At 46.1% G+C, this 14,676-nt stretch overlaps 2 protein-coding genes across 2 annotated transcripts; one reads left to right on the top strand and one right to left on the bottom strand.

Moving 5' to 3' along the window:
- Positions 1–45: 45 nt before the first annotated feature.
- ribc1 (RIB43A domain with coiled-coils 1) lies at positions 46–3,834 on the bottom strand. Its single transcript, XM_067240758.1, has 8 exons — positions 3,792–3,834; positions 3,104–3,322; positions 2,813–3,024; positions 2,519–2,633; positions 1,874–1,992; positions 827–1,063; positions 413–579; positions 46–182 (listed from the first exon to the last, which is right to left on the bottom strand). Exons 2-8 carry the CDS (start codon positions 3,300–3,302, stop codon positions 101–103), a joined length of 1,131 nt encoding a protein of 376 aa, XP_067096859.1. The 5' UTR covers positions 3,303–3,322; positions 3,792–3,834; the 3' UTR covers positions 46–100.
- A 284-nt stretch (positions 3,835–4,118) lies between these two features.
- LOC136945908 (structural maintenance of chromosomes protein 1A) lies at positions 4,119–14,510 on the top strand. Its single transcript, XM_067240030.1, has 26 exons — positions 4,119–4,494; positions 4,968–5,156; positions 5,289–5,401; positions 5,623–5,826; positions 6,021–6,259; positions 6,385–6,643; positions 7,054–7,194; positions 7,321–7,403; positions 7,552–7,651; positions 7,915–8,022; positions 8,117–8,302; positions 8,452–8,631; positions 9,434–9,580; positions 9,984–10,121; positions 10,205–10,321; positions 10,626–10,732; positions 10,843–10,984; positions 11,240–11,385; positions 11,574–11,727; positions 11,811–11,918; positions 12,027–12,183; positions 12,531–12,685; positions 12,846–12,997; positions 13,162–13,231; positions 13,333–13,443; positions 13,592–14,510. Exons 1-26 carry the CDS (start codon positions 4,386–4,388, stop codon positions 13,670–13,672), a joined length of 3,696 nt encoding a protein of 1,231 aa, XP_067096131.1. The 5' UTR covers positions 4,119–4,385; the 3' UTR covers positions 13,673–14,510.
- The last annotated feature ends 166 nt before the right edge of the window (positions 14,511–14,676 follow it).

The following is a 14,676-nucleotide window of genomic DNA, read 5'->3' as shown; positions in this document are numbered from 1 at the left end:
AACAGCATGGTAAAAGTAGACTTTATTCAACATGCTTGTTTAGTGTTGCTTGAACATGCTGGAGCGTGTTCTCTGTAAGTGGAGTTCTGGATGAGGGAGGTCAACGAGAACTGCTGTTGAACTGGGTGAAGTAGTGGGCTGTGGGCTTGTTGGTGTAAACTTGATTTTTCAAGTACTCCTGGCTGGAGAAGGCAGAGAGAACAGTCAACAAGGACAAAAATGTATTTTTTGTCCAGGTATTATTCAGGAGATATACTTTAATATAGACGTTTTTTTCCCTGTGTAATCTGAGGTACTCATTTGAAGTGTAAATGTTGGTGCGGCGTGTGTGTGTTGTATATACTGTATACTGTGCGGTGTGTGTGTGTACAAGCGTGTGTGGGTGTGTGTGTGTGTCTGGGCCCTCGCTCACTGTTGGCGCTGCTCTCTGGCCAGCTGCTCGTTGTATTGGTCCATCTGCATCCTTTTCTCTTTCTGCAGCTCCGCCCTTTTCTGCTCCTCCTCCTCCTCCCCTCTGGTGCGCAGCATGCGCTTGAAGTCCCAGGCCACATCCCTCTGCTTCTCAACCTCTCTCTGCCTCTGAGGAGAAAACCAACCAGGAGAGGAGGAACAGATGATGTTCTTGAGCAGGAAGAGAGTTTGACACATGATATACAATTGAACAAGATACGACGGATATACCTTCATTATATATTTTAAACCGTTTATGTAAATGAAATGATTTGAAATGATAATAACAAATACTAATGCCTCATTTATATACACAAATAGACTGTTTTGGGCTGATTCTAAAGCCAAGACTATGCAGGCCTGCTGTGTGCACTACCTCTTTCTCAGCCCGTTGTTCCTCTCTCTGCCTGTAGATGGCGTTCAGCTGCACGCCGCTCATTCCCCTCCAGCGGTCCGTCAGTATGCGGGGCCCGCCCTGGCCGCCGGCCTCCCTCTGCGCAGCCTCCGGGCACTCGGTCAGGATGTCGGAGGTCATCATGTGACACACCTCCGAAAGCTCCTCCCCCTCCTTCCTCATACGCTCCTTCCGCTTGAGCTCCGCCCTCTCCGCAGCCTGCAGCAGGCAGGTCGATGTTAGTTTCAAACACCAATCCTCATGTCAGGGCCCCGAAGGAAGATGCAAGTGAAATACTCTGAAATCTTGTAGAATCCTTTATATACTTCTCTGCATGGAGGACTACATGAGTGGGGCTTTGGGAATGATTACACTGGCTCTTCTCCACTAGGCAAGCTCAATCAATAAAGAAGGGCTGGCGCTATTTGACAGCATTATTCCAGGCTGTCAGTTTGAAAGAGATATTGAGATTGGGGATTCTAACCTATTATTTGTGATTATTGCTCTGCCTCTTCCTCTGGGCACGTTGGGGTCAACCATGGGGTCGACAGACCCACCGACCACCTGGGATCGTTACTAAAAGGGGGTTTGTGGATAAGGGGGTGCTGGATGGAAGGAGCCTCAAAGTGCAGTGTAGCATTGTGTGAGCTAATGCCTGTGAGGGCCAATTAGCGGGGCTGCATAATTGACATGAGAAATGGCATTAACAACAAGCGCTAACGAGGCGTCCCCGCGGACGAGCCATCCAGCGGAGTCAGTCAGGCAGACGAGAGGAGGGTTTTCAAGAGGAGGTCCAGCCCACGCAGACTTCAAAGCCACTTCAGGTTGCCTAGCGCTGATAACGTGGTCGTCGTTTCCCCCCGAGCGAAAGGCGCACGCATCGTTTACCACCTTTAATTAGTTTAGTTAAATCCCCCCCCCCCCAAAAAAAAAGAAAACATCCCGCCACCCACCTACACGCGCATACCTGTGTCTATGTCTTTCTTCTTCATTTTGTGTGTGTGTGTGTGTGTGTATGTGTGTGTTTACCTGAGCCTGATTGTAGTTGTTGAGAGCGATGCGGGTGGCCCTTTTACACTCTTCCTCCAGAGCATCTAAGTGAACAGATCTCAAGTCCTGGTGTACCAGTGCCTGGCCTACCAGCAGCTCTGTAACTCTCACACACACACACACACACACACACTGAACGTCATTGCACAAGCCTGCACTGCACACTTCCCTGCACACCTCCACACTATCCAAACAAACACTTAACAACACAAGCACTTCCAGGCTTTTACTATTCATGCACAACCCACACATAACACTTCCCCAAGCAGTCCCACACACAGTGCTCCTACAAACATGAGCATCCATCACAGCCACCTGGGAATAGGGAGTGTGTGTGTGTGTGTGTGTGTGTGTGTGTGTGTGTGTGTGTGTGTGTGTGTGTGTGTGTGTGTGTGTGTGTGTGTGTGCATGTATGTGTGGGTGTGTGCAGGGGGGGTGTATGATTACTTGTGCACGAGAGCATAAAGCTTGAGTATGATTTACAAAGGTAGCGCCTATCAGTGTTACCTGTGTGTGTGTGTGTGTGTGTGTGTGTGTGTGTGTGTGTGTGTGTGTGTGTGTGTGTGTGTGTGTGTGTGTGTGTGTGTGTGTGTGTGCGTGTGCGCGTTGTGAGTGTGGTTAAACCTTTGTGTTGTGATTCCTGCAGTCTTCTCTCTCTCTCCTCCCTCTGTGCTCGAAGGGCTCTCTCTGTCTGCTCCATCTGAGATCTTCTCCTCTCATCTTCTCCAATGTCTTCTCCCTGAGCAACACACACACAACGTGCAAGCTTCAAACACCTCGCTAAAAGCTTCTGTGCAATGAGAACCTCAACATGTCCTACCGGTATTACAAGAGATTATGTGAAAATAAATTGGATACCATTGTTCTGGTTGACATAAGTAGCATTCAACTGACATGGAATATGTCATGATACAGTACCTGGAATACTTTCATACTAGCAGGACCTAATTCAGACTCAAACAACTCGATTGCCCCCTGCTGGTCAAATGTAAGATCTGCATCGAGGGAGTCTTCTGCACGTTGATGGATTTGATGGTACTGGACCAGGTTCTTGTTTAACTCTGCTCTCATTTCCTCCTCTTGCCGTTGTTGGTGCATCAGCACTTTATCCTGTGTCACTCTCAGCAAATCTGCCAATAAATACACTTCAAAGTTATTTCCTGTCGACAAACAGGCAAGATGCCCGTGACCCGTGCCAACAATGCTTACCGAAGGCCATCTCTCGTTGCCTGGCCATCTCATCCCTCGCTTTTCTCTCCGTGACCTGTTGCTCCAGAGTTGGAAGATCCAGCCCCATGACTCGATTTCTGGTGTTGAAGATTCGAGCCTGGCGAGCGGCTTCTGCTGCTCGTCGGCGGTTCACTGCCAAGTCAGCAGAGTTGTCCACCGGCAGGTCGACTTTATACATGTTCCCCGTTTAGGATTTGTCTGGATGAAAACAAATTGCACTGTTAGCACCGGCCAACCAAGGGACCCGCGGCCTACACAGGATCACATCCTTCTGAGTTAGTCAAACTGACCTGCACATAGGAAGTCTCAAGTTGGTACGTGTTTCTATATGCGCGCATGTTACAGTAGAAATTACAATAGCATCTTTTATCATATTACATATTATATTTCACAGACATAGGCTAGTGTTATACTATGTCAGTAAATTACTCTGCAGTTGGATAGAGTGTGACATTCCAAAAGTAATTATTTAAGACATTTGGGGAGCTGACTGCGAAATAGAACAATCTGACCCATTTTTTAACTAAAAGTGATGTCAAATAGGCTACTGTACACAGTAAAAAGGAAACAATATAGGCTACATAAATGCATTAAAAAAAATAAACTGAAAGATTAGATTTATGTGAATTCAATATCATAATGTAATGTGAAAACCACTGTAGCTTACCACAAAACAGGAGCAAATACATCCGTCAATATATTGTTCCCGCAACTATGCACTGTCCTCCTGTCCTTGTTTAGGTGTTTAAAGTAACCATGGCAACATCAGTTAATACAACAAAGTATCATGGGGCAAATGATCGTTTTAATGGATTATCGTCTGACCATCAAATACATTTAGTTATAATTACATTTGAAATACATATTTAGGGAGAAGAAAAAAAACATGCCAAGCGAAACAAAAGTTTTTCTCAGGTTACATTTGGATACATTGTACAGTTGCTGAGATCTCGCGAGGAAATGTTGAGTTACGCGCGCTCAGGGGGTGTGCAGCAGGACTGTAAAATGGCGCATTGTTGTTGCAGACGTACATTTTAAAAGCTTTTTTGAGAGCTTTTGTAGTCAGCTAACGACTTGGCTGTTTTATCAGTTTATACTGTAATGTAGAATTACTGTATTTCAAATTAAACGGAGCCATTTAGTCAATTTGCGTGCATGCTACTTGGAGTAAGCTCGTAAATCTATCTACTAGCATTAGCGGGCTAACAACACAACGCCGATTTGATCTGTTTTCGCAGAAGAAATCTTATCGTCTGCAATCATGGGTTATTTGAAATTGATCGAGATTGAGAATTTTAAATCCTACAAAGGAAGGCAGATTATAGGCCCCTTTCACAAATTCACTGCGATTATTGGACCCAATGGATCTGGTGAGTACTACGGCTAGCCAGTTATGTAGTTTAAGGGTTAACTTGCTATGCTAACGCATTGCCATTAGCCTGCTACTTAGTCTGTCAGATGAAGTAAAATTACTTGTCACGGGTGAAAGTTACAGTATTTCAGTGTTCTCTGGAATGCGAGAGACAGAGTAAATTGTTGTCAGGCTACCATGGTGTATTCACAAAGATAATATACTGTACATTACGTTACAGTAGAGTAGATAATGCAATACCTTTAGTGTGTTCTTTATATGTGCAAACTGGAGTTACCTGGACACTTTAATTTATTTTGGGATCAAAGTGGGTTGAATATGTTGCTTTAGCCTGTTAATGTTGAAATGAACGAGCGCCCAGTTATTCACTAGAGCAAACAACCACGGACCCCTAAAATGTTCCTGATATACTGAATCAGTGGTACCCTGCTAATGTATATTGAATCATATTTACATCTAATTTATTCCCAGGCAAGTCGAACCTTATGGATGCCATCAGTTTTGTTCTGGCTGAGAAGACCAGTAACCTGCGTGTGAAAACCCTAAAGGACCTGATCCACGGGGCGCCTGTGGGGAAGCCTGCTGCCAACAGAGCCTTCGTTAGCATGGTGTATCGCGAGGACAACGGAGAGGAGCGCACCTTCACCAGAGTAATCATCGGTAATGCAATGACAGCTACCCAACATACACATCATAAGCTTATTGACATCTCTTTCGTGATCAGTTAGGCTTTGGTAGTGTCACCGTAACTGTACTGATAACAGTTTGCACCTTTTCTGTGTTGCTTCTCAGGGTCCTCTTCAGAGTACCGGATCAACAGTAAGGTGGTAGGGCTGGCAGAGTACAGCGAGGAGCTGGAGAAACTGGGCATCCTGATTAAAGCCAGGAACTTCCTGGTGTTCCAAGTGAGACATGCGAACAGAGTCATGCATACAGTCTTAAACGTTTACATGAAACTGTGTGCGTGAAACAAAGAATCAAACCTGTGAAACTGCAAAATTATAGAAGAGAACCGAAGTAACCTAAGTTCTCATAAACAACTTGTCCTCATAGTTTATTTCATCCACTGTGCAATTAAGCCTCTTGGTGACCTTTTAAAAAAATTTAAAAAATAATTACCCACTAGGGAGCCGTGGAGTCCATCGCCATGAAGAACCCCAAGGAGCGTACGGCTCTGTTTGAGGAGATCTCTCGGTCGGGTGAACTGGCTCAGGAGTACGACCGCAGGAAGAAGGAGATGGTGAAGGCAGAGGAGGACACCCAGTTCAACTACCACCGCAAGAAGAACATTGCCGCAGAGCGCAAAGAGGCCAAACAGGAGAAGGAGGAGGTGCAACTTTGTCGATTTGTTATTCCTGTCTTGTTTTGAACTGAAATACAGACCCCTCACTCTGTTTTCCACTGTGCCACTCTTATTACCAAAGTAAATGCCCATTGATGACCTGCCCCACCCCAAACACAGGCTCAATGATGTCAATACAGTCAATAAGTTCTCTCTCAAATAACCTTGCTGTGGTCTGTCAGGCTGAACGCTACCAGAGGCTGAAGGACGAGGTGGTGCGCGCCCACGTCCAGATGCAGCTCTTCAAGCTCTACCACAACGAGGCCGAGATCGAGAAGCTGAACCGCGAGCTGTCCCACCGCAACCGGGATATAGACAAGGACCGCAAGAAGATGGACCATGTGGAGGAGGAGCTGAAGGAGAAGAAGAAGGAGCTGGGGAGGATGATGAGGGACCAGCAGACGGTGGAGAAGGAGATCAAGTGGGTGATGGTGGTAGATGATGGTAGATGATGGGCGCGGCCGTAGCTTTGGCCTGCGCCTCCTTTCGGAATGAAGTCAAGTTATGTCATCCTAAACTTGTACGCCTCCCGTCCTGTCTGCCCAGGGAGAAGGACTCAGAGCTAAACCAGAAGAGGCCTCAGTACATCAAGGCCAAGGAGAACACCTCCCACAAGATCAAGAAGCTGGAGGCGGCACGCAAGTCCCTGCAGAACGCCCAGAAGATGTACAAGAAGCGCAAGGCGGACATGGAGGAGCTGGACAAGGAGATGGGGGCGGTGGAGATGACCAAGCAGGAGTTTGAGGAGCGCATGGAGGAGGAGGCCCAGAGCCAGGGCCAGGATCTTACCCTGGAGGAAAACCAGGTAGGTTCATCAAAACATGAATCCTCTGCGCAGGGTTATGTGAGTGGCCCGGTGGCCCGTACATGTTCTCAGTGAATGAGACGGCATGTTTCTCTAGAGTTTTTAAAGGAATAATCTGTGGAATTTAGCAAAATGGAGCTTTCTTTCAAGTTTAGTATCATGCAACGGTCTTATATATATATATATATATATATATAAAAAGAAGCTTAATAAGAAATAATGAAATGAAAAGATAAAACAAACATTTCCCCAACGTTGGACTTTTAAACTGCCACATGAATATGGAAGCCCAAAAAACGGATATATTTAAGACAATATTCGCGTAACAAGTTATTTTCCACCATACTGTACATCCAACAAATGCACCTGCCTGCCAAACGTTACCCCCTGTGTGTGCGTCTCCTCTCCAGGTGAAGCAGTACCACCGTCTGAAGGAGGAGGCCAGCAAGAGAGCTGCCACCCTGGCCCAGGAGCTGGAGAAGTTCAACCGCGACCAGAAGGCCGACCAGGACCGTCTGGACCTGGAGGAGAGGAAGAAGGTCGAGACTGAGGTAAAGATGACGCATGATGAGGAGGAGGAGGAGGAAAATGGTGATGTCAGAGATACTCCTAGAATGCATCTACTGTGCAATTGGGCAACAGGAGATGATGCATCGTGATGTTATGTGTAACTGCAGGCCAAGATCAAGCAAAAGATCCGTGAGATTGAGGAGAACCAGAAGCGTATTGAGAAGTTGGAGGACTACATCTCTACCAGCAAGTATGGCCTTTTTTTTAATTAATTTTTATAGTGAAGTTTGTCATATTTGCTGCTTTTACCTAGTGACATACTTTTCCACACGCTGCTTTAATGCGGTCAAGATCACATGACTCGATTGCTCAACTTATCTTATGATGTGATTGGTCAGGCAGTCTTTGGATGAGCAGAAGCGCATGGAGGAGGAGCTGACTGAGGAAGTGGAGATGGCCAAGAGAAGGATCGACGAGATCAACACGGAGCTCAACCAGGTAAAAGCGCGTGGACCTTAGTGACCTAAGTGAAAACTGACTATTGTCATTTGTGACAGCCCTGACCTTAAATGAAAGACATAGATTAAAAAAATAGTCATAAAATAAGACAACTACAAATAAAGTGCTGAGAACACAACATTGTGGTGTTTATATTGTTTAGTAGGAGAACTTCATCTCTAGTACCCAACAAACACTGAGGACAGGAAGTATGTTTATGTTTCTGTAATAACATAAAATGCCTTTTTCTTGGTGCCTCCTAGGTTATGGAGCAACTAGGAGACGCCAGAATCGACAGGCAGGAGAACAGCCGGCAGCAGCGCAAGGCAGAGATCATGGAGAGCATCAAGAGACTCTACCCCGGATCTGTGGTAAGACTGGAGACCAGGACGGCTCTCACTCGCCAAATGGTGCATCTAAATGTGGCACCTTGCTAAACTTGTCCTCCTCCTCCCTCCATCGTAGTACGGCCGCCTGATCGACCTGTGCCAGCCCACCCAGAAGAAGTACCAGATAGCCGTCACCAAGGTGTTGGGGAAGAACATGGACGCCATCATCGTGGACTCTGAGAAGACGGGGCGAGACTGTATCCAGTACATCAAGGAGCAGAGAGGAGAGCCTGAGACCTTCCTGCCCCTGGACTACCTGGAGGTCTGTGGCCAGCAAATGTCTTTCTGAAGAAGAAATATATACTTAGTGTCTGAAAAGTATTATCAATCCTTAGTGAGGAATATAAAGTTGGTTTGAATGAGTAAAAAGTGAGTGAAATCAGGACATATTCTATTTTGTGTGTGTTGTAGGTGAAGCCCACAGACGAGAAGCTAAGAGAGCTGCGTGGGGCCAAGCTGGTCATCGACGTGATCCGCTACGAGCCGCCGCACATCAAGAAGGCTCTGCAGTACGCCTGCGGCAACGCGCTGGTGTGTGACAACGTGGAGGACGCGCGGCGCATCGCCTTCGGAGGACCCTACAGACACAAGGTGAAGATGCGGCTGCAAGGCTACTGATGTGGGACAGGAGCCTACTGCTTTCTCAGCAGTTGTAGTTCCATATATGGCTTGTACTCGCATGATGGTTGTTGGGGCTGGGAGGCTGAGCTAGCTTGTTGCAATATGGCTAGGATTACCAGATCAGACATGGAAGATTCTCCAATAACCAACAGGTCTGGCATTTGGAGACACTTTGGCTTCCCCTGTGAATTATGAGGGCAAGACACTGGTGGATAGGATATAGATATGTCTATATATATATATATATATATATATATATATATATTTATATTTTTTTTGATGATATATCTGCAACACGAGAGTTACATCAGTGGGAATACGTCAAACTTGTCAACTCATTTACGCTGACATCACCCCAGTGTGTCAATAGGTGGAACAAGACAAGAACAAGGAGTAATACACTCCCCTAAACTATCCCCACAGCATTTAGGCAGCCATTCCATACTGATTTAAAAGCAAAAATTACTGAGGCAATTGGTACATTTATAGTATTTATATAAAATTCAACATAACCTTTAAAAAATCAAGGACATTTCTTTGCCATTTCTTTTTTTGGCTGTATTGAAAACGTACCGAACCATGTCAAAGCGTAAATTACATTAACCGTTTCTAACTTAATAATGTGCGGAAAATACCCTTACAGATCAAAGACCATACCTTTAGAGACCAAAGCTTTTCCTTTCTCCCATCTTTTTAACTCCCCTTCACCCCTCTCTCTCTCTCTCTCTCTCTCTCTCTCTCTCTCTCTCTCTCTCTCTCTCTCTCTCTCTAGACGGTAGCTCTGGACGGCACTCTCTTCCAGAAGTCTGGTGTGATCTCTGGTGGAGCCAGCGACCTGAAGGCCAAGGCCAGGCGCTGGGATGAGAAGGCCGTGGACAAGCTCAAGGACAAGAAGGAGAAACTCACTGAGGAGCTCAAGGTAAACACAAGACATCGCAATTATGTGGTCAGTTGTAAATACTGACCAAAATCCAAAATGAACAATACATAGCTCACACAGGATACACGTGTAATAGACTGGCAAAACAGACTGAACAAAAGTATACATTCAACCATTTCAAAGATGTTATTAATACGGTTAAAGGTATGTTTAATGTGTTCTTGCCTTTGGTTAATATCTAGAATATTTTATTTAATATCATGAAACATGGGACCAGCATTTGTTGTGTTTACATAGTGTATAATTAAAGGTGCTTCCTCATTGAAATGGTGCAAAGTGCCACAAAATGTATGTTGTATCAGTTACTTCTGGTTCACTGACGTTGAACCTGTTGAGTACTACATTTCCCACTATGCATCACTCCTTTCTCTCTTGAGTACAGGAGCAAATGAAGGCCAAGAGGAAGGAGGCGGAGCTGCGTCAGGTGCAGTCCCAGGCCCACGGCCTCCAGATGAGACTCAAGTACTCCCAGAGTGACCTGGAGCAGACCAAGACACGCCACCTCTCCCTCAACATGCAGGTACGAGGAGGATGGCACACGCAACCCCATGGCCACTCTACCATTTTTGAATGACAAACACTTATTTTTTCGACCACCTGTAGGAGAAGTCCAAGCTGGAGAGCGAGCTGGCAAACTTTGGGCCCAGGATCAACGACATCAAAAGGATCATCCAATCCCGCGAAAAGGAAATCACTGACCTCAGAGACCGCATGAACCTGGTGAGGAACACCCCCAAAATGTTTTGTTTACCATTGCAAAGTCGGAGTCAGGTGGCTGAGCGGTTAGGGAATCGGGCTAGTAATCTGAAGGTTGCCAGTTCGATTCCCGTCCGTGCCAAATGACGTTGTATCCTCGGGCAAGGCACTTCACCCTACTTGCCTCGGGGGGAATGTCCCTGTACTTACTGTAAGTCGCTCTGGATAAGAGCGTCTGCTAAATGACTAAATGTAAAGAAGTTCAAGTAGACTGTGAGTCACTGGCTTAGGAACTAACTGGACATGTGTTTTGCGGTGACTTTGCCAGGTGGAGGACGAGGTGTTTATCGAGTTCTGCAAGGAGATCGGGGTGAGGAACATCCGTGAGTTCGAGGAGGAGAAGGTCAAGAGGCAGAACGAGATCGCCAAGAAGCGGTAAGAATTCCCCAGGTGCACTCTGGACTTTGAAGTCTCTTTTCTCCTTCTTCCGTCCTTTGTTTCCCCCCCCCCCAACCCTAACCCTGTGTTGTTGGGCCGTGTGGCAGCCTGGAGTTTGAGACCCAGAAGACTCGTCTGGGCATCCAGCTGGACTATGAGAAGAACCAGCTGAAGGAGGACCAGGAGAAGGTCATGATGTGGGAGCAGACCGTCAAGAAGGACGAGAGTGAGATCGAGAGGCTGAAGAAGGTGAAAGAGGAGGACGTCCACCAGACCGAAACCTTTTGATAGGGATTTACTGAAAATAGAAGCATCAAAATCACAAGCTTGTTGAATCACTGTTTAGAATGTTAAACGTGATGATGAATGGGCTTGCCACAGACTCTGCCTTGATCACTCCAATCTATCTCCAAAGCGCATTGTGTTGCCTTCTGGTATGAAATGCCAATGCTATATAAATACAATTTGATTTGATCTCTCCCCCCTGTCTGTGTCTCCTTCCAGGAGGAACACAGGCACATGAAGATCATCGATGAGACCATGGCCCAGCTCCAGGACCTGAAGAACCAGCACCTCACCAAGAAATCAGAGGTCAACGACAAGAACCACGAGATGGAGGAGATCCGCAAGAAGCTGGGTGGTGCCAACAAGTGAGCACTGAGCCAACACACACACACACACACGCTCCTCGTAGCTGAGGTCACTGGTGGGCCCCATAACTGCAGATGCATTTTTCAAGGGGTTTTAGAGTTTAGGATTAGAATTATGTTAAGGGTTAGTGGTTAGTGATAATACAATTTTGAATGGAAGTGAAAACTAACTTGTGTGTGTGTTCCAGGGAGCTGACCCAGCTCCAGAAAGAGGTGACGGCCATCGAGACCAAACTGGAGCAGAAGCGCAGCGACCGCCACAACCTCCTGCAGGCCTGCAAGATGCAGGACATCAGGCTGCCACTCCGCTCTGGCACCATGGACGACATCAGCCAGGGAGAGGTATTAAACACACACACGCGCGCAGCTCTTTTCACACACACACACACCTGGTCCCTCACTGTCGTTATTGTCCCTGCGTGTAGGGGACTCAGGCTGAGGAGTCTAGCAGCAGTCAGAGGACGTCCAGCACCGTGCTGGCCAAGGAGGCCCTCATAGAGATAGACTACAGCATCCTGTCTGAAGACCTCAAGGTAGGACACACTAACTCGCCCCATAGGTTGTTCAGGTTGAGATCCCGAGGACTCTAGCCATTCGTGTCATTTCCTGTGTGCGCACGTGTTCCCCCCCCCTCCCCCCAGGACGCCCTGTCGGAGGACGAGATCAAGGGGGAGATGAACCAGCTGCAGCAGCGCCTTAACGAGCAGCAGAGCATCCTGCAGAGGATCAGCGCGCCCAACATGAAGGCCATGGAGAAGCTGGAGAGCGTCAGGGACAAGTTCCAGGAGACCAGCGATGGTGAGGGGAGGGAGGGATGGGGGAGGGTGGTGGGATGAGAGGATGGAAGAGGGTGGTGTGCTGGGGAGAAGGTGGTGGGCGATGTGGGTTGAGCGTAGGGGGGTAGGGACGTGCTAATAGTGTCACCCACAGCCACCGTTTACCTCGAGGCTTCCCCAAGACCTGACTCGGTTCAGTCCCTCAAGCACAGAGGGGAGAGATTTCAAGAAAAGGAGAGAGGCCAGGGGAAATCCACAAATCCAAGAAGTCGTTTATTCACTTCAGTCCACGTTTCAGTCACTAAATAGACAACATGGGTAGATGTTGAGCCTGAATCTCACTGCTCCCCTCTCTTGTGTGTGCTGCAGAGTTCGAGGCGGCCCGTAAGAGAGCTAAGAAGGCCAAGCAGGCGTTCGAGCAGATCAAGAAAGAGCGATTTGATCGATTCAACGCCTGCTTCGAGTCGGTGGCCACCAATATCGACGAAATATACAAGGCCCTGTCACGTAACAGCAGTGCTCAGGTACACACACACGCACAGTAACACCCTACCTTCATACCCAGTGAATCTAAAATGTCAATGACAGCCATGATGGGGTCTTAAAAGGTTGACAATACACATCACAGCGTGGTGAGATGGAATCTTTTTTTAGATGTTAAACTGGTGTGTGTCCCCTTCCCAGGCTTTCCTTGGGCCCGAGAACCCAGAAGAACCCTACCTGGATGGTATTAACTACAACTGTGTGGCCCCTGGCAAGAGGTTCAGGCCCATGGACAACCTGTCCGGAGGGGAGAAGACAGTGGCAGCCCTGGCACTGCTCTTCGCTATCCACAGGTGAGGGAGGGAGGGGGAAATAAATAAAGGCCCCTAGCCAGACCATAATATACACTCACAAATGAGATTACAAAAGGCTAAAGGTAAAGAGGATGGAAAGATGGAATGGGGTTAAGGATGTTCGAAGTGGAATATTCCATTAAAGCCCTGTCATTTTTCCAAAGCTACAAGCCTGCCCCCTTCTTTGTGCTGGATGAGATCGATGCTGCCTTGGACAACACCAACATTGGCAAGGTGTGCACACCGTATTAACATGTGATTTGTGCCATGTGCAAAGAGATATCCCAGTGGAATGACTACATATTGGAACTCTGATGAATCATTTTGGTGTGTAGGTGGCCAACTACATCAAAGACCAGTCAGTGATGAACTTCCAGGCCATTGTCATCTCTCTGAAGGAGGAGTTTTACACAAAGGCAGACTCACTCATCGGAGTCTACCCAGAGGTTGGTGTCCTGACTATTAGCAAAACAACAATATAGACACACATGCATACATACACACACATGCTACAGTTTTCACAGACAGGTGTTGGAAAGGTAATACTTTTGAATGAGGGCATAACTCTTTATTTATTTATTTATTTTTTCTCAGCAAGGAGACTGCGTCATCAGTAAAGTGCTCACCTTTGACCTTTCTCAGTACCCAGACGCCAACCCCAACCCCAACGAGTAGGGTGCATGCTCACAACCTCCACACGTTGGCATTTTCTTTGGATCCTTTCCATATAACTGCTGTCTGTGAATTTCTATATTTTTTGTTTTGTTAGTGTATCACAGAATCATGTATTCATTAGCTCAAATGTTATCATATTTTCTAATTATCTGTGTTTTTTTATGTTAGAATAGATTTAGGACTTTTTTTCTAGAAGGGGAGGGTTGGGATGATACAAGCTCAACTATTGCTTTTTTTGTAGGTGACGACATGAATAAATGTGCATTTATACAATTAAATTGTTGTGAATTTTGAATATAATGATTCCTTCAGGATATCCCAGTTTGTATCATGGTTACTTGTTTGTGGAAACAAACATTGTTTTGTAATGTATCATGCTTCTCAATTGCTTAACAGAACCTGCTTTTTGTTTCATATGAAACTATTATTTTTTGGTTTCGCACCAACTTTTGTTTTAATCTTTTCCCTTTTAAACTCTATGTATTTTGTGTTGAAGGTCAATGCATTTTTACCCTTGGAGCTTTTTCACACCAGCAATGTTTAACTTCATCCAAGCTCTTTCAGTCTGACAGGTTACAAACTGGAAACATTACTATGTGATGTCACCTTTTTGATGTAGGTCATTGTATGAGATCACAGATTACTGACCACATAATGATCGACCACGTAACCTTTTACAAGAGACATGTCTGAGTGATGTTAAGGGTACCGATTACGTCCCCTGCATTTGTCACAAGATGGCCTTGTCCCCAGTGAACTAAAGTTACAGCAATCCTCTATTTGACATGTCTACTCCACTGTATTGATTTCTTTCATTTAATAAAGCATTTTAGCTGTTTTTGAATGACCACCTTCAATATGTCACGCTTTTATAAATAAGTATTTGACTAATATGTTAATAGTATTTTTTATGTTTGTATATTCGTTACATAAAGAGCAGAGCACACTTGCTGGGATATTTTTAGAGATCCTCTCAATTTTCACATCAACCTTTCCCGAGTCTG

This window comes from Osmerus mordax, chromosome 7 (assembly GCF_038355195.1).
Source record: "Osmerus mordax isolate fOsmMor3 chromosome 7, fOsmMor3.pri, whole genome shotgun sequence".
NCBI lineage: Eukaryota > Metazoa > Chordata > Actinopteri > Osmeriformes > Osmeridae > Osmerus > Osmerus mordax.
This window is presented reverse-complemented; position numbering and strand designations above follow the sequence as displayed.

Coding starts and splice junctions, on each gene's coding strand:
- ribc1 (XM_067240758.1), bottom strand. CDS start 3,302: ATGTATAAAGTCGACCTGCCGGTGGACAACTCTGCTGACTTGGCAGTG. Junction 3,025..3,103: donor GCAACGAGAGATGGCCTTCG/GTAAGCATTGTT, acceptor ATTTATTGGCAG/ATTTGCTGAGAGTGACACAG. Junction 2,634..2,812: donor CTAGTATGAAAGTATTCCAG/GTACTGTATCAT, acceptor TGTGTTGCTCAG/GGAGAAGACATTGGAGAAGA.
- LOC136945908 (XM_067240030.1), top strand. CDS start 4,386: ATGGGTTATTTGAAATTGATCGAGATTGAGAATTTTAAATCCTACAAA. Junction 5,827..6,020: donor CCAAACAGGAGAAGGAGGAG/GTGCAACTTTGT, acceptor GTGGTCTGTCAG/GCTGAACGCTACCAGAGGCT. Junction 7,404..7,551: donor GACTACATCTCTACCAGCAA/GTATGGCCTTTT, acceptor GTGATTGGTCAG/GCAGTCTTTGGATGAGCAGA.